The sequence below is a fragment of the Equus asinus genome, chromosome 1, assembly GCF_041296235.1.
Source record: "Equus asinus isolate D_3611 breed Donkey chromosome 1, EquAss-T2T_v2, whole genome shotgun sequence".
Classification (NCBI taxonomy): Eukaryota; Metazoa; Chordata; class Mammalia; order Perissodactyla; family Equidae; genus Equus; species Equus asinus.
The window spans coordinates 146,362,167-146,381,498 of record NC_091790.1 but is presented as its reverse complement, the minus strand read 5'-3'; the positions used below and the strand labels follow the sequence as shown (position 1 = coordinate 146,381,498).

The following is a 19,332-nucleotide window of genomic DNA, read 5'->3' as shown; positions in this document are numbered from 1 at the left end:
TTTAGGTTGGCCTCTATTGTTAATTTTCCACTTTGGAGTTGGTATGGCTTGCCACAAATTTGCAGGCAGCTGCAGTGTGCTACTTCACAGAATTCCCGGGAATTGAGGAAAAAAAGGAAATCTCTGAACCGAGTGTGGCAATACTGTGTCATATTTTCCTTGCCCAGATCCAACTTGTGTTTTTCGTTAACTGCTTTCCTTTTACTCTAACTTGAAATGAGAAGTAGACTTCAGCCTTTGTCTATTTAAGTAGCATGCTGCTTCATTTGGTCCATTCAGTTTCTTAAGATTAGCTTCTGTGAAAATGTGAGTCATATGTTTTTTGTTAAAATTCTGTAATATGTTCAGGCGTAAGTGTGAAGTATTTATTCAGTATGTTAAGGAGTTAGAACAGAAATAGCAATTCTTATCCTTATTCTTTTTTACAAATTGTTAGTATGCAGCTAATTTGTGTATATTTGTGAGGTATAACTTCTGGTTTCCTCTGCTTCTAAAGTTTTGCCCTTTTTTCCACACGTAGCCCAACACACGCCTCTTATCCATCAGTGATTTTTATGCCTTCCCTGCAGTGAGTGATGCGTATCATGGAGTTACAACTTTGTCTTATGAGAGTAAGAAAAAAAAAAGTCTGATCTGTAGGACATTCATACCAGCATATTTAGTTACAAATATATTTTTGTTACTCACCAGCTATTTTTAACTGTTCCTGTAAAGAGGTATTACATTTTTATTAGATTCTTGTAAATGCCAGCTTTTTAAAAGCATAGTAATTGCTGTGCTTGATAATTTTGAATCTCAATAGTTATATCTGTTTAGCCGTTAATTTAGAAGGAAAACCAAAACATGTGGATATGATGGAAAAAACGTGTAGGATTTGAGTGTCTACCTGCTGTTATTTATTAAAAACATTTTTGTAATTTTTTTGGTATGAAGATTTATTTTAACGGGTACTCCTCCACTTAATAATTTGTGAGTCTGTGAGAAAAATCAAGCTGACTGCAATGGCAAAAAAGGTGTTTTTAGCTAAGAGAATGCTAATGTACAAATTTTAGCTATTACTTTTATTAGTCTCCAATATAATTCATTGAAAGTAAAGATTTTAAACTTACTTTGTAATGATTGAAGTAGTTTTTTGTGTGTGAATTGAAAAAAAATGGGTGGGTGGTGGAGGTTTGGAAAGAAGAAAATAAGTAACATTTCTTGAGTATCCGGCATTGTGTTTAGATTATTTCATTTAATGCTCACAAAAAGCCTGCATTATCACCATTAAACAGATGAGTAAATGGAGTTCAAAGAGTGTAAATAATGTTACACAGTTTACACAGCTTCTATGTCATAGAACTATGATCTGGAGTTTGCATGACTTTAGTTACCCATGATAGCTAATATCAGATGTTAGTGGACTATGGAGGGAAAAAAAAATCTCTTCATCTGGTATAGCCTGATCAAATAGACATCAGTTATAATTTGGAAAAAAAGTTCTTAATTTCTTTGGTTTCATTTGGTGCCAGAGAATGGAATTTGTCTCTAATAAGTTTTAGTATTGGTATACTGAATAAAGTTGTTAGAATGAATGTCAAACTGCATATATTTTGGTAATAGGCAAGATTATCATTAGTTCTGCTGTTGATAATAGAACATAAACTTTATTCAGCCCAAAATTTCTATTTTTAAAAATACTGTTAAATAAACCGATTAAAAGAAACTTTAATTCTATATGTTGTATTCCTTTTATATATGGAATTTTTGGTATAGAATTTCTTTTTATGTAGAATTGTTCTTAACTCATTCAGTTACCAGCCCAACACTTTTTCAATAGAGACTGATTATTTTAATAAGCATCTCCCATACAGAATAGACTCTTTTTTAAAAAATTAATTGACATCTGTTTTAATATGACTTGATTGGATAAAAAGTTTCAGTATTAGATAATACTAATAAAGTAATACTAGCTAATTAGATCATAGCTAACGTTAATTAGGATGATAATACACTGTATTTTTACCAAATTAAAAGTAACCTAACCTCTATGTTATATAGTTTGTATGTGTGTGAGTGCATGTTTGTGTGTGCGTGTAGAAACTTATTTTCGTAATATTCTGTCAATTCGAAATAGGTTATTTTGATGTCTCAATCAACCACGATGAAAATATTCTAGAAGTGAAAAAGTGTACTTGTGTTTTGATTGCTGCCAAATGCATTAAGTCCTGGCTGTTCAGTATTTTTTTCCTTTACTAAAAATAGGGAAGTCCTCTGACATTAGGACTGATGAAATAGTGACATTCTTTTTGTTAGTGCTGAATAGTCACTAGGAAAATATTTTGCATGAAAAAATGGAGTTTATTTTTATCATTTATTATTTTTATCATGACCATAATCAATGAAACATAATATTTTATTAAATGACCAAAATCAATGTCAATGCTTTCATTTAAAAAATTTTGTCACATATTTTGGCCAAATGCAGGGCAAACATTCTTAATTATGGTAGTCTAATTTGTAATAGACTGAACATACCAAAAGCAGACATTTCTAAAAAGCAGAAGGATGTGTGTGATAGCTTGCATCATTTGAAAGAATTGTGTCAATTTAAATGGGCTGCTTAAGCATTGGCAGTGGGTCAACTGGAATACCTTTTAGTCTATTCTTGCAAAAAGTAACACTACAGCTAATAGAAATCCCATAGCTTTTTTTATTTTGCATGTCTCTTTTATTTTCACCTGGCAGGTGAAATTCAGAGGGACTACAACTGCCACCGTTATATTTCTGACATATGTTTTCTAGTTGACATCAGTGATGGCTTCTGTTTTCCCCCCTAAGTACTCTGTCAATACCATTTTAAATAGGAGCTCATTGGCAAATAATAATAGGTTTGATCTTAGCCTAAAAAGATCTGACTTGAAAGATCTTACTTGACATTCCTTATGCCTTGGCAGTTTCTCTCTTAATTTTTTTTTAATTTTTTTTTTCTTCAGCTCAGGTACCTGACAATGATGAGCAGTTTGTGCCAGACTATCAGGCTGAAAGTTGTAAGTATAGTATGACTCATCGCTTGATTTTCCTTTGTCTTTCTGATTTCCTTCTTTCATTCTTTCTCTTTGGTTTGTTCCACTTCCAGTGTCTGTTCTTGCATTGTGTCGGTGCCTCTTTAGCTCACAGTCATGAGGTGATTTTATTTGTCAGGTTGTGACATCAGCAGAATCCCTGATGATCTGAGCAGGGCTCTAAATAGTAGCTAAGGAAAACTGAGTTGATTAAAAGGTAGTCTTGTTCTCTGTATTTGGTTAATTTCCTTGGAGAAGAAACAGTGTGTGATCCATGATCATGCAAGTGTTTGTTCCAGTTTTTCAGTATGTTCACAAGGAAAAGTCTGGGTGCTGATGGGAGACAGTTAGTAGTTAAAATCCTTAGGAGATTATTTATTGTGTAACAAAAATTCTGCACCAAGCATTCATTGGCTTATATTATTTTACTTTCATGAACTTTCACCTGCTTTGATTTAATTCTTAGCCTTGTTTTCTGCTTCCTGGTTGCAGTAACACAAATGGAAGTAGCCATTGGCTTCTCTTAGAATCCCTTCAGTGTTTCTTTCCCTGAGCCTTGCTCCAGGGCCTGCTGTCAGAGAATGCGTGAGGAGTGATTCATGGGCTACTTGCCCTCCTGTAATTGCAGAGTGAGCATTTTGCCTGTACAAACACGGTTGCCTCGGGGTTTATTCTGATATTTATGCTTTACCATTCTACCAGCTAACTGCATCTATTGACCTGAGGTGTGAATAGTAAAGAAAAAGGTATAAATACCATCTTGATTGTGAAACTGGCCTAATACATTTTTGTTCTCTTAGCACCATTGAAAGCTCTAACTTGTTTCATTTTTCCAGACCATTGACATTTTCACAGGAGACAATATCAACAGCAACAAGAGATATTTCATATCTTACAACTTACCAAACCCCTATTTTCATACCCAATATCATAAATCTAATACAAATACCTATGTTACTTCATGTAACAGATGTTTGTGAGCAATGTTTTTAAGTTTTATGTTTGGTATCTTAAATTTCCCAGGTGGCAAGGGTTGTAAGAAGTTTCCTCCAGATTCTCTCCCATGTTACATGTTTTTGTTTAGCTTCACTAAAAAAATTTTTTAAATTGTGGTAAAATATATGCAACAGAAAATGTACCATTTTAACCTTTTTTTCCTCCCCAAATCTCCAATACGTACTTGTAAGTCCTTCTAGTTCTTCTGTGTGGCCTGTGGCCACAACATGGCTTGATGAGTGGTGTGTAGGTCTGCACCCAGGATCCAAACAGATGAACCTTGGGCCGCCGAAGCAGAGCGCACAAACTTAACCACTATGCTTTCGGGCCAGCCCTAATTTTTTAACCATTTTTAAGTGTCCAATTCAGTGTCACTTATGTTGTTGTGCAAACATCAACACTATCCATCTCTAGAACTGTCTCATCATCACATACTGACACTTACTAACAATGCCTCCCCACTTCCCATTGCCCCAGCCGCTGGTAACTGCTCTTCTCTCCGTTTGATTTTTGATCTGAAAAGAGAAATTTGTGTGCTGTTTGATGTCTGAATATTATTATTAGATATATTTCAAGAAACTTATTCAGCAATGGTATAGACCTTATTTAGAGACTCTTAGAAACTCCTAGAAGGATGATAGCTAAGGATGCTGGCTAAGGAAGGCCTTTGCTTCTTTGTTAAAATGTGGCAAGAGAATGGTCACATTTCCAACCTCCCTTCCTGTGGAGCATTTGAGTTCTTTCTAAAAGCTAAACCTGTCATCTGACCTGGAGAATAGTCTCATTGAATCATTTTACATCTGAAGAAATTGGTAATGATTCCAGTACTATCCCAAATGCTGAGTAAAATAACTACCTAAAGGTAGTTATTTTACTCCTTTTCTTATTTGACCTCTTTTCAGTTTTTTGTATTCTTGACTATTTCTTCTTCTTGAACTCTCTTCTCTTGCTCCACAGTGGTATCATTTTTTCCTTTCTATTTGTACTCCTTTGATTACTCCTTCTCACTCCACTCATCTTCCTTTTCTTCTCTTTTCTGAGTTTCTGTCCCCAAATCTTTCCTCTGGTTTTACATGTACCATGCCAGCATGTCCCATAGAACTTTCTGTGATGATGGAAATAATGTATATCTGTACCATTCGATACTGTAGCCACTAACCACGCTGGTCATTGAGCACTTGAAATGTGGCTAATGGGACTAAAGAAATGCATTTTTAATTATCATGGCTTTAAATTTGATAGACATGTGGGTATTGGCTACTGTAGTGGTCAGCACAGTTCTGTGTAGCAATGTCTCCTACGTTTTTATCTCTAGCCTGGGTCTCCACTCTGCCCGTGTCTACTGGACATCTTCACCTGATCCACCACTGGGATCTTTGTGTGAATTAGAAAAATGCCACACCTCTGGATTCACCCCCTCAGCCCTCAGCTGAGTGTTGGTATAAAACACCGTGTACACAGGAACCACGATCTTCAATGTGATGCTGTACAGACAATTCACACTCAGCAAGGCCAATGTTGAAATCATTATTTTTCCTAACCAACATCTCTCTTTTAATTCTGTTGCCTTTCTAGGTTGATGGCCTTACCATCCAAGCTGAAAACCTTTGATGTATTTTCAATCCCTCCCAGTTCTTTACCATTAACCTCCAATTGCTTATCAAGTTGTTGATTCTGCTTTTCAAAAATAGCCTAATTTCATGGCCTCTATTCCATCTCTGTTTTGCTTACCCTACTTCACACCCTGTTCTGCCTTGACTGAACCTATGAATCAGCCTTTAGATGGGTGTTCTTGCCTTCTATTTTTTCTCCTTCCAGTCCACTCTCTGCGATGGCATTAACACACAGCCATCTGATCTCGTTAATTTTCTCTTTAAACTTCCTACAGGACAAAGTCCTAATTCTTTAGCTGTGTAGAACATTGTTCTATACCTCGGCCTTCACTACTGTTTCAGTTTTAACTCTTGCCATCCCAGCACACTGTTCCTCCCCACTCTCTGAGAGTGAGCCCTTCTAATATTTTCAGTTCTCCAAACAGCAAGTTGTTTTATGCTTCTTTGCCTTTGTGTGTGCTCCTTTTGCTTTAAAACTTTTTACTTTTGCTTTGCAATCTGGTGCATCCCCTACTCCAGACTCAGCTTAAACATTGTAATCTCTCTTGACCTTTTCTTTGCCATGTTTACCCTGCAGAGTTAGACTCTATAGCATCTTGTATCTTGTTTTATATTATAATATTTTAGATGCATGTCGATAAAACTGTGAACGTCTTGAGGATTAGGAGCATGTCACATTCAGTATGCCTTGCATGTTGTAAAAGCACAATAAGAAAAACTGTCATAATCATGATCAGCTTCTTAGTGCATATTTTCTCCTAAGTATTTTCAAAGTCCTAATTCCTGTCTTAAGGTAGAAACATATGATCATGCCTTAAAGTGATATATATAGTCTCATTCTGGAAAAACATGCTGAAACCATGAACGTTTAACCAAACATTTTCAGAATGCTGAAATTTTATTTTACTTCAGTTAGTGAATATTTACAGTTTAACAAATATGGCTCTGGGACTCGTGAATAAAACACCTCATTATAAAGGAAATCTATAAAAAAAAGGTAAAAATAACTCTGAAATAGTCTAATAAAAAGAAAGTGAAGGTGTGCTTTATTTCACGTTTTCACTGACAGAAAAGACTATTGTTCAGATAATGGTGACCAGCTAATTTCAGTCTTCGTTGAGGATGAAACAAGAGGGAAATGATTTTAAAAAGAGGGAGCATAAAATTAGAGCATAGGGACTAAATTCTGAGGAGGATTTCTAGATGGAGAAGGTTATCGTATATTGGAAATGAAAGTTACATTATCTCTTCAACGCCTTTTACAAATGTTTGATTCCTAGTGGGGCAGAGAGATCCTACACCAGGAATAGAAAGAAAGTCTATCCCCGTTGTGTGGCCCGTCTATAAATTCTATGGGTTAGTTTTTCAGACGTGAATAATCAGATTTCCTTACATTCTTCAATCAAATAAAATGCTTTTGTTTTTGCTTTTAGTGCTTTAGCCCTTTTGTAAATGTAGGTTAGGAGAATGAATAGCAAAATTCTGCTCAACACTGGATTACAGAACATACGTTTGACTGTAACATGTAAACATATACATAGAAGAGATGTGAACAAAGCATTCAAAAATTGCGAAAAATGAAATTAAACCGTAACACTTGGGTACTCTCTACAAATATTCCTGAGCATTCTTTATTTTTAATTTACAAAATATTTCAATTGGAGATCTGGAATCTAATGATGTTACACTGTGGCTTGCCAACTTTTGACGGATGCTGACTTTTGAGGCACGAATAAGGCATTAACAACAAATGAAAACAAATAAACAGAAAACTCCCTACAAACTCATCCTAGGAAATGAATGAAGGCTAAGAGAAACAATGACATGGCTCTAACAAATTCTTTATTTCTTAGACACAAATCTTCTCAGAACTCAAGATACTTGCTGAAAAAAAAAAAAAGGAAAGAATTACTTTAGGATACATATGCTTCAGTCCAGAGGAAGTAGAATTACATCTCTTCAGAAAAGACAATTTGAAGAGAATTTGGAACATAGATGAAACTTATCTTTCCAAAGTAGATCTGAATTTGTATATAAACTGAATTTTTGTAAAGCAGGTGTTTTAAATTTTTATTCAATAATCTTAAATCCTAAACTTTAAATTTAGTTATATCACTTATGTTTAAAAAATCGACCACCTCTCGTTTTCTTCACTATAAAGTTAAAGTGATTTTTCTAAGAAATTTGTTTCATTTGGTTACATGAGTTCCTTTCACTGTTTCCTCTGTGGTGACTCACAGGATAGCTGATGTTCACATTTACATTTCACCATCTCCCAGAACATTCCCAGGGGGATAGTCAGGGTATGCAAAATTCCCAGCAGGATAGATCCTTGTAACGCTGCTCCTTTCTTACACTCCAGAAAGAACAATGGAATGCAGGACAATTAGGATGATGTCATTAAAAGAATAATAACCTGGACTCTTCTGATATATTTATGAAAGTAAATATAAAAAGTTTGCAAATTTCTAGACTTTAACTGAAATTTGTGATACAATACTAGTGACCCATCTGAAAATAATCAAGACAGGCTGGTGTGGGGGGACGCTACTGTTTAAAACTACTGTTATGTGGGTGACACTTTGTTCAAGTAAATAAAAGTCATAGCTATGCTTCGTTTTCTTAAGAATCATTCTGTAAAAGAATAGCACTTTGGGTTTCTTTTTTGTGCAGCGAAGTGGGGGGAAAAATCCCTTAACAGATTACTGTTACAAATCTGCTTCTTAGAAAACTGAAGTCAGATAGGTCTATGCAGACTTTGACTGAGTAATTTCTTTTATATTAACGTACTTGCCCTGGATCGGAAAGTTCCACTTATGGTTTGCATTTCTTAATTTTCTTCTTTTCTGCTAAGCTACCTTCTGCATTCTGTTTCTTTCTACACCTACAGTGAGTACTTTATAAAACTTTACGTTTTATTACTAATTTTGAAGCCTTTCTTGCCTGATTAAATTTTTGGATATGACTGGCCGGGAAGAACTTGTTTTTTCATTTCTCTGACGGCTTATACCAGAAGGAGAGCACATATTCAAAAAGGAATTCCATTTCTGGGATTTGAGAACGTGAGTTTGTGACTGTGTTTTGTTTTCCTTTTAATTCTTTTTTGAGGCGTATTTCAACATGTGATTGTGGTCAGATTCAAACTATCCATTTCAAGGATAAATTATCTCCCGCCTTCCTCACGTGAGAGAGTCCGCCTGAGATCTAAGCAATAGCTATTCTTGAAGGCTTTAAGTTTACTTTGTGTATTTTTTTTGTTGTTGTTTGGATTGTTTGGGTTTGTTGCTTTGTTTTTTGTCTTTTGCTTTTTTCCTTTTCACCGTTTAAATATTTTATCAAAGCAGTATATTCATAGAGTAGGAAAAAAACACAAATAAGATCGTTTTCTTTTCCACACAGTCCTATTCTCTGGAAGCAGTCATCTTTCTTTTCCTTTTTAGTTGTCCCACATGCTAAATAATATGCTTGTGCCGCAAATTCTTGATTGATCAGTTTTAGATTTTGTCTGTTGCCCTATGCAGATAGGTAAGCGTTTTGGATAAGTTTTGGATAAGTTTTATTTTACTGAAAGTAATCAGCTATGTAATTTTACATCACTCCAGCCCAGGAGTCTGAGTCACACTTGAGTCTGAAGAAGAATCCTTTCGGGAGCTTGTTCAAATGCAGCTTCATATTCACTATCCTGTGAGAGTTTGACTTTTTAGATCTGAAATGAGGCCCCCAAATTTCTAATGAGCTGTGGATAATTCTGATGCAGGTCTTCCATGGAACACGAGGTTAGACATTTTTGCCTAACCTGTCATTTGCTTGTTTGTAGAACAAAGACAGCAGGATCAGTCTTTTGCAATTAAGTTGTGTGATGGACTCTGCTATTCATACATGTATACAATTCATTATATAATAGATACAATTTCTGAAAATTTTTAAATAGGTAATATATTATCATTTTATTATTTAAATATACTAGGAAATTAAAAATAAAGTCTGTATAAAATTTATATTGTTAAAATAGTTTCTTAATTTTTATCAAGAATATCCCCTTGGTATCCATGAGGAGATTGTTTCCAGGACCCTGGCACAGATGGCAAAATCCGAGGATGCTCATGTCTCTTACATAAAATGGAATAGGATTTGCGTATAACCTATACACACCCTCGTATATACTTTAAATCATCTCTAGATTACCTATAATATGTAATACAATGTAAATTCTATGTAAATAGTTTTCATATTGTTTAAGGAATAATGACAAGAAAAAAATTGTACACATTCAGTACAGATGCAACCTTTGTAGGCCTTTCTATACACCATTGGTTGAACCTGCGAATGCAGAGGGCTGACTGTTTGTATTTTCCAATTCTGAAGACTATTTTCTACTTATTTTCTCTTACTTTTACTATAAGAAAGTCTTTGCTGATTGTAGAACCCTGTCATTCTTGAATCAATTCTAGTTTAGAAAGATACCTGGTAAATTTTAAATCTTCCTAATGTTGATCAGAGAGAACTAAGCATTGGTAGCCCACCCTGTTGCAGGTGCATCCAGGAAGGGTTCTTGTCATCAGGTGGTCTGCTCTTCCATTGCGGGTGAATATATGCCCTATGCCTGTCATGGTTTAGAGTCTGGCAGCCACCTTTTTAGCAAAACAAACATTTTATTTTGGTGCTTATTTATTTCACAAGGAGTATATTTTTCAAATCAAAACAGAAATCCAGTGGGAGAAAAAGCTACATCTTGCAAGAAATTTTGTTTTAGATAACCTTAAAGGAATCCATCAAGTTCAATAGAAGAAACAAAATCTAAATCATACACCTTGGACATGTCAGTTAACCTTTATTTACTTATCTGGAAAATGACAAGGAAATAAGTAATTTCTCAGCCCCAGGCCACATTATAATTCAACGACACTTTTTCCACACTCAGGGAAAAGAAGAAAAGATATAGTGACTGCTCGCCTGAATTTAAAAGTGGACTTTAGGAAAAGACATAATTAATAGGAAAATAATGTGTAAATAGAAATTTTTATAAATGACTATGTAATTATAGCTAGAAAATTGCATCAGTTTTAATAAAATCTGCTCTCGTAGATCCTTTTCAAAACTTTTGGTTTTACCAGTTTATTCTTCTTAAGGTAGATAGTTCAGATTTAATGCTAAAGTGAAAAGCCAAAAAAACAAAAAATACCAACCCCACAAAACTGGTGTTTGTTTTTCCATTAAGCTGAAAACTAAAATTATATATCTCAACCCAAGTTTTTAGCTTTTTCTTTCCTATTTTATTTATCCTCTTTAATTTTGCCTTTAGTGTAACAAATTATCCTAGAAATTGACTTCAGAGGCATACTCAAAGGAAGTATGTCAACAAATACTTTCCACTCACCCTGCCTATAATTAGTAACAAATTATTTTGAGAAAAGTAATCTGTGCCATCTTTGGTTGAAGTTGACTCAGTATAAAATAAGTATATTGTTACACAGCAAGTGGACTTATTAGTCTGAGAGCCAAACTGTATTTGTTGGAAAATTTAGGTAAAGGATGAGGGTGGGAAATTATTTATAGAACCAAATATTATATTCTTTGTTCTAGTATTTTTAATATATACATATACACTTTTGTATAGTGATGAATAAAAAAGAGCAAACACAACATTTATTAGTCTTTGCAAATAAGGCCAAAGCAGTCATGAAAATAGGTATACTTTGGGAGCCACCATTTCATAGAACATGTAAATTTCATGAAATCAGCTATAAAGGAGAAATAATCTGAGCTAAACTAGTACGTGTCAACTTTTATTCCATACAAGTATATTTCTTAGGTGTTTAATGTTTTGGGGGCTTTTATTTTTATCATTTTCTCCACTTTTTTCCCTTTTATAACATTGAACATCTACTTAAGATGCACAGTGCATATTTGCTTCTGTCTGTTATTGAATATCTCCTAATGAGAGTTTGTGCGGTGTCTCACTAAATAAAAATGGTTGGTTGATGTGGTTGCTTTTTTAAAGCTAATGAATTATACCCCAACAAGCACTACTTGCATTTGACAGTAGCTGACGGTGATGTTAACTCAAGAACTCAACTATTGACAATATATCAGGAATGGCTAGGTTAAAAATCCTGTTTATACAATGTCTGATTAAACTTTAAGATAAGAAAAAGTACTTTTATGTAATGGTTTTGTCTGCAATCTCTGAATCTTATATAAATCTAAGGTTTAAGCAAGGACGGTCATTTTGCTTTAGATGCCACATTGTTAAACCATTCAAGGTTGTTTCATGGTTACTCCTAGTTTTTGGCTTTACAGTCCTGTTAGGAGTGTTTTTTAGATCCCATAGAAGAGGCTTGAATTGTGATTGTTCCTTTATTTATGTCTTATTGTAGGGGAATCTTCTATTCATAGTTCTGCTTGCGAAATTGAAATGCTTGTATTCTTGCAAATGTGAGCCATATACATTATCTTCATTTTTATGATTTAAAATATGAATAAAAAATGTGAACAATGTAACAATTCTTATTTTACTTATGAGATTTTAGTTTAACTTATTTATTGATACATATATCTACAGTTGTATGCTTTTATTGGGGATGCTAAGTAGGTTTTTAAGATTCTTAAAGTTTATTCATTCAACAAGTACATTTTGAGCCTATTATGTGCATCACTCTGCGGAGGCACTGATAATACAGTGGTGGACAAACAGGAAAAATAACCCCTGTTCTCATGGAACTTATATTCCTAGGTGCATGTAATTGATAAATAAAATCTTTTTCATCTCATGTTAAGGGATGTGAAATTGTATAGGGGTCAGTGGATATGCATAAGCATTGTGTATTCGGATGCTGATCTATTACATTCTGAAGGAAATGTGCTGAGGGTTTTTCTTTTTTTTAATTTTATGTTTATTTCCACAAAAAGCACTCTGCTCAAAGGTGTGGCCACTGAATTTCCCAGTGGATGACTGTCACTGTCTGTGTTCACACCTCTGTAGCCTAGGCCTAAATTCCTGTGATGGGGTATTTAGAAGAATATCTTACAGCTTTATAAAAATTGTGTACTTTAATGGTAATTAATATATATACAGAATATTGACTTACTTTGTTTTTTGAGATCATACTCATTTTTAAGATTCAGTTCAGATGTTATTTATTCCTTGATTATCTTATTCAGAATTAATGACTTCTAAGTGCCCATAAATGCTTTATATACATCTCCATTTTAATACTATTTCAATTGGCTTGTAGAGGATGGATCATGTCCTACTTATCTTTGTAATTTACATGTTATAGGTATTCAGTGAATATTGAATTGCATTGAATGAATAGCTTCTTGGGTATTTAGAAGATATTTTTTTTTTAACATATTCATGGACAGGTGGCTCAAGTTGTTTGAAATCTAATGCAAATATCTGCTTTATTTTCCTGTGTTTCTTTTTTCTTTGAGGGATAGTGGAAAGCTGTTTGCATTTATGTAACTTTAGAGCTAAGTGTCAATTATCAGATTAGGGCTCTCTAATAAATATCATTTGATACTCATATCTCACAATACATTTCTCAGTAATCTCTATTTAGCACAAATACTCTGAAATAACTTGATATTATTCCCATTTTATATAGAGAGAAACTTACGGCATAAAATAATCAAATAACCAACACACGTGATGACTGAAATTACGTAGCTCGGGTTCCCAGCTCATACTTACTTTAGTCTGTGGGGACCTTCTCCCTTCCCTGAGAGCCAGTACTCAGCCCCCTTGTAAAGGTTTCAAGACTGTTACTACTCTTGAAGAAAAAAAGAAAATCCTCATCACTAACAAAGAATTTTCTTCATACAGAACATTGATCTTGTTTAAAAATTCTTCTTATATTGATAGATTGAGTGAGACCAAGAGAACCTTCTAATAGAGGTTTGTCCCAAGGAAGATATTCCTTGAACTTATTTGAGCAAATAGCTGTGGGAGTGTAAGATGGAAGTTCTTAGTATTTGGGAACTATTCCAATTCTCACCTAGGCTACAGTTCTTGCATTTTCCTGCCATGAAGATTTTTCTCATTTATCCAGAATTTGAGAGAGATTTCTGACAACACTATGTATTTGCATGTTGCTTACGTGCAGCTTTTGACTTCAGAAACGTTTCAGACATGGCGTATTTTCCTCACTGGGGAGAAGAACCACTTTGGCTGTTGAGACAGCAGTAGCAGCAGCAGAAGCAGTAGTAGTAGTAGTAGTCATACTAGTAGTCATAGTAGTAGTATTGGTGGAATTCCCAAAGCAGCAGGAAATATTCATGAAAATCCCAAAACGGCAGCTTGAAGAGACCTTGTACATTAACGCTATCAACTCTCTTGTTTTAAAGCTGAAAAACTGAATCCAAAATGGTTGTTGGGCTCTCTGATTTTAAAAGAAGATTATATGCCTTTACCTGTGTATTGGGAAAATAGGAAATAAGTATTATATGGACCTACATACTTATACTTATCAGTAACCTTTTCTTTATCAAATTCCTTTTTTGTAATACTGGAGTGAGAAATATTTTTCTCAATCATTTTCTTGTTAAAGAAGCTACTTTATTCTCTGCTACTTCACTAGCACAAATACGTACTTGTTGGATGAGGAAGAAATTCAATTTGATACATCTTTATGCCAGGCTTGTGTTTATCTACTTTTATCAGTTTTAGTGTATCTATACATAATTCTTAGTTTACTGTTATTTAGGTTTTTCATATTAATTATGATCGAGATCTATGAACCAGTCCCAAATTCTGGATAAATTTTGATCAGAAAGAAATATATATCTGTCTTTTGTCCACTTTTCCCCCTGAACTTGTCAACACGGACATTTAGTCCTAAACACTAAGATGCTCTTAGATTTCCTTCCAGTCATAGCATTGCCAGCAAAAGTCTTGTCAGATACTCTCAAGGCCACTAAACTCAGTGAAAAATGGCTCGTTCCTGTCAAGATGTATTGATAATATTGAAGTAAACTCTTCAATAGTGTTAGCTTTCCCTTTGAAATGGCAGTCATGCTGTGAAGTGAACTTTTACTGCTGTTGGAGGTTGTTTTTCTCCATCCTCATGACACAACAGCCTTATTATGTTGATTTGATTTGACTCTCTAGTCCTTGGCACTGGGGCTGGAATGTCAGGTAACGCAGTTGTCTCAAGTCTTGAGTCTACAGGGAGAGCTAAGTAACTGGATGTCATTGCACTGTTTTCCTGGATGTTTTTGCCGTTCTAAGCCTCTCCATATTGTTCTTCTAGGATAATCAAACCTGTTTTCCTTTCTGAAAGCTCGACTTTCATTCACTGTTTTATAGCAGATTAAAGGCTGGTACATTAGAGGTTATCAGCTAATCAATAAACTTCAGTCATCCCATCTTGTGATAAAGCTGTCCCATTGATCAAAGTGGAAATTAAGGCCCGTGGCTTTTAAATGGCAATTCCTGAAGGTTTTGATAACGTGCTTATGGAATGTATAGACCTATCCTCTTATATAAATTTAGATGTAGTCATATGAATTGATGTGTGTGTGGTATACACATAAGGAGACCCACATATACAAATGACTCCATCTGTTTTTTATTTAGAATATTGCCTTCTCACTTGTCTTAAAATTTTTGTCAAATTCTAATCATCAGCAAACCTCCTTCTCCCTCTCTCTTTAAATATTAATCCTTTTTTTGTTAGGACTGATATTAAAATGCATCCTAAACTCCTAATGTAAAATTTCAATAATTGTAAACATAGTAAAATAGGCACAAATGCTGTGACTGTGAAATGAGAAAAAAAATATGTCTTCTTTTCATATTAATTATATAGTTAAATGGATAACAGTTTTAGAATCTTAAGATTTGGCATCTTTATTTTGGTAAAATGCAGCTTGTTCTTCTGGTTAAGTTCCTACCTTGGCTTTTTTTTCCCATAATGAAAAGTAAATTTAGCCAACAAACATTCATAGTGCCAGGCATTGTACTAGATGCTACGGAGTAAAAGATACAAACTACTAACGATAATATTAATCTTTTGCATTTGTTTAGCAGTTTAGAATTCATAGATCATTTTTACATCCCACATCTCATTTGCTTCTCACAATGGCCCTGGGTTGTAGGCAGAGCAGACAAGGCTCACACAGGGTTAGTGTAATTCCCAAAGTCTCATAGATAGTGAGTGGCAGAGCCGAGACTCGTCTTGTAACCTTTTCTGTTGTACACGTTCCAGCAAAATGTGCTAACCACTCATTTATTGAAATGCTATGACTATACAAGTGGATAAAATACATTTAAGTATTTTTGTTTCATGCAGGTACACATACATAAATTTGTGTGTATAATATAATAAATGAAGGAACAATGGAAAACGTTGAAATGTTTCTTCTATAGTGATTTCTTCTAATTTATAACATAGTATACAAAATAATACACATATGGAAAGCAAGGGTGGAGTAGACAGCCCTCTAAGTTTCCTCTTACTCTATGAAAATCTTCATCCTTATGCTTTGAATTGTAGAAATGTGGTTAAGTCCTATGTGTACATAAGCCTCTAGCTTCAGGAATCTTGAACGTTTGCTTAACAAAATAATGAAGCTCTCAAAAGAGACTTTTTAAATTTTGGTTTGGGATGCTGTTTATCTTTCGGCATCGTATAATTAGGCCGGAAACATTTGCTAATATTATGCTGAAATTAACTGAAGATCCCGTTGGCATTTTGTCTGATACTACTTTTTTGTATCCATTCATACTATTTCGTAGTATTAATGCTGTAGACACTAAAGCTATACAATATAAACATGATGTGATTCATTCAGGAGGCTGAGTACAGTGTACTGCATAAGAGGAAGGAGTTGGACCTAAGATGCTTCAGCTCAAATCTCTGCTTTTTACTAGCTGTGTGACCTTGTATAAATAAGTTAAGACTATTGTGCCTCAGTGTCCTCCTGCATAAAATAGGGATTATAATGTTACCTTCCCCTAGGGTAACTTGAGTATTAAATGAGTATATACATATATACATATATACATATATACAAGACATTGTATATGTTTATATGAAATATGTAAGTAATATGTATGTCTGGCACATAGAAAGCACATAAGCTTTTGTTCTATATATATACAAATATACATGAAATATACAAAATACACATTTCATATTATAGTATATTACAAATGCATTTATTTTGATCAACTTACCTTTCTGTGTTGTTTTTGTTTGTTTGTTTGTGCCATACTTAAAATTATGCTTACACCTACCAACTTATAGGCTATATGTACATATACTGTCATATAGTTGTAAGAACAACTTGACCTTTTCCTGTTGATCACAGGAAGCAAGTCGGTGCTTGTCCACAATGATATTGTCAGAAGAAACTCAGAGGTGTTGTTGGTTCAAAGCTATGGTCACTTTGACCATAGGGATTTCATAAAAAGAAATTTGAGCTGGAAACATTCAGTTCTTGCAATACAGGCCCGGGTATAGGATCAGTTAACATCTTATGTTTAAGATTATGGGTTATGAATTCTGGTTGATCAAGGACAGCCTAATTGGTGTGTCTAACAAAATTGCCTGCATCTTCAATGTTTTTGTTGACTTTGAAGTTGATGTATTCATTGAAAGGGAAAAAAGTGTTGATTTTTCAATTAAGATGCAACCTTTACAATGCAAAGCAATAATAATTATAGTGTTCACTCAGCCTGAAGAAAAAATTTCACTGGTTAAATAGCAATAATCAAGATGAGAACTATTTTAGAAGGGTGCTAATTTTATGATCATCTCCTATTTAAATAATAAAAATTAATCCACGGCACCCTTGCTGTAACACTACTTGTGATGAAATGGTATTCGACCTTAGATGTGGCCTTCTGGAAGCCCGTTTAAAAGTAAATTAGCTGCTTAAATTGTGAATGACCTAAGATCATCCTTATAAAATAGCTACTACTCCAGTGAATCAATTATTAGGCAGTGGTTGGGCTTCTACAAGACCAGATGTGTTCGACCCAAAGCATTTCACAAGTATTAGTGCAATCATTCATATATGATATCAGATTTTCGTATTTTGAGCTTCCAAGGAAAATCAACAACCACAAGGAAAGAAATTAGAATTTAAGCGTTTCAACAATTGGACTCTGAAGTGAAGTAAAAATCTTAAAGCAACTATAACATCACAAGTTAACATGTCGGCTTTGGAGCCCCACATGTCTAGGTTCAAATCTTAGTTTCATAATTTACCATTTTTGTCATCTTGGGCTAGTTACTTCACTTCTTTGAGCCTCGTAAGTAAAATGGGAAAGTAAATGGGTTGATGTAATGATTAAATGAGATATTCTGTGTCAAAATTTTGGGACACAGCTAAGTATTTGATAACTCAGTAGTGCTAAAGAAGTAAAACGTTATCAATGTCTATTTAATATATGTACTGGCCAGAGGGTTTCATAAGCTACAGTAACAGTTTCAGAATAGTAATGCCAGTCATACAGTTAAAAAGAATTCAAAATGATGCATTTGATTGACCTAGCAGTAAAAAAGTTTGGTTTGTGATGTCATTCCCGCCACCTACCATATGCTGGTAGTATATCTTCCCTAGATAGCCATAAGGAATACATTGTTCTCTAAAAAGTAAACATCAGCCTCCCTTCCATTATGCTCCATTACCAATCCAAAAGGAGGAAAACTACAGATGTGGCAGCGTGTACATTACAAATTTGTGGAAGACCCTGCTGTTTCTCTAGTGTGTGTGGTAGGTTGTCCATGCACAGGGCTCTAAGTGCTTCCTTCCCGTATTCATGACTCATAATTGGAAAAAAAAGATGCTTCAATAGACCAAAGCATTTTTCAACTATGGTTTTGAGAGTCATTCCATTTTAAAATTGTATGAATTTCTTGCATAGTTATAATGCCAAGAGAAAGACAGACAAATATTTAAGTATTTATTTATATGGGATACAGTTCATATGCATGAAAATATGTTAAAACAAACAAACAGACAGATGATCTGACTTCAAAAAATATCCTGGGGAGTTTGGAAGAATAGAGGGAAACGCTCTGGGAGAGTTAAGATACAGTAGAGTGAGGAGTTAATGTAGCAGTCAAGAGTGCACGTTATAGGGTCCTTCTAGTTAGACTCAGTGTCCCTATTTACTACTTTATTGCTGTGTGACCTTGGTAAGTCACTTAATCTCCCCATACTTCCATTTCCTTATCTTACAAGGGGGCTTACAGTAGTAAGGATGGAATGAGGACAAAATGAGTCAGGACTTTCATAATTATAAACTGCATTTCTATTCTAATATTAACAATAAAAGATACTGCATGACTACAAATTAAATGAATGTTATAGACAGTAAATTCTATAGTTTGTGTGTGTGTGTGTGTGTTTTAATGTAAGAGATCAACAGATTGGAATAGTTGAGAATGGCTTCATGAAAAAAATGAAACGTGACCTGAATGAAAAAATGAAATGGACTTAGAAATCCAGACTCAAGAAATATTAGAAAGGAAATGAGCCTAGAGATTATCCAGCCAATATTGCTGTATTGGATGGATAATAATAGCTAATATTTGCTTAGTGCTCACTGTGTCCTAGATACTCTTCTAGCATTTTATACCTTAATGCATCCAATCTTCACAACAACCTTATTTAGTAAGAACGATTATCTCCTTTTTTCAGGGAAGAAAACTAAGGCACAGAGTAGT

General features: G+C 34.3%; 1 protein-coding gene across 8 annotated transcripts in view; it reads left to right on the top strand.

The window, feature by feature from the left end:
• Positions 1 to 19,332, top strand: part of ETV1 (ETS variant transcription factor 1) — a 92,324-nt gene that overhangs the window by 10,163 nt on the left and 62,829 nt on the right. For all 8 annotated transcript variants that reach the window (XM_014863066.3, XM_014863064.3, XM_014863065.3 and 5 more), the window contains one exon: positions 2,976 to 3,029. In XM_014863066.3, the coding sequence (XP_014718552.1) occupies positions 2,976 to 3,029 (54 nt within the window). The remainder of the gene's footprint in view (positions 1 to 2,975; positions 3,030 to 19,332) is intronic.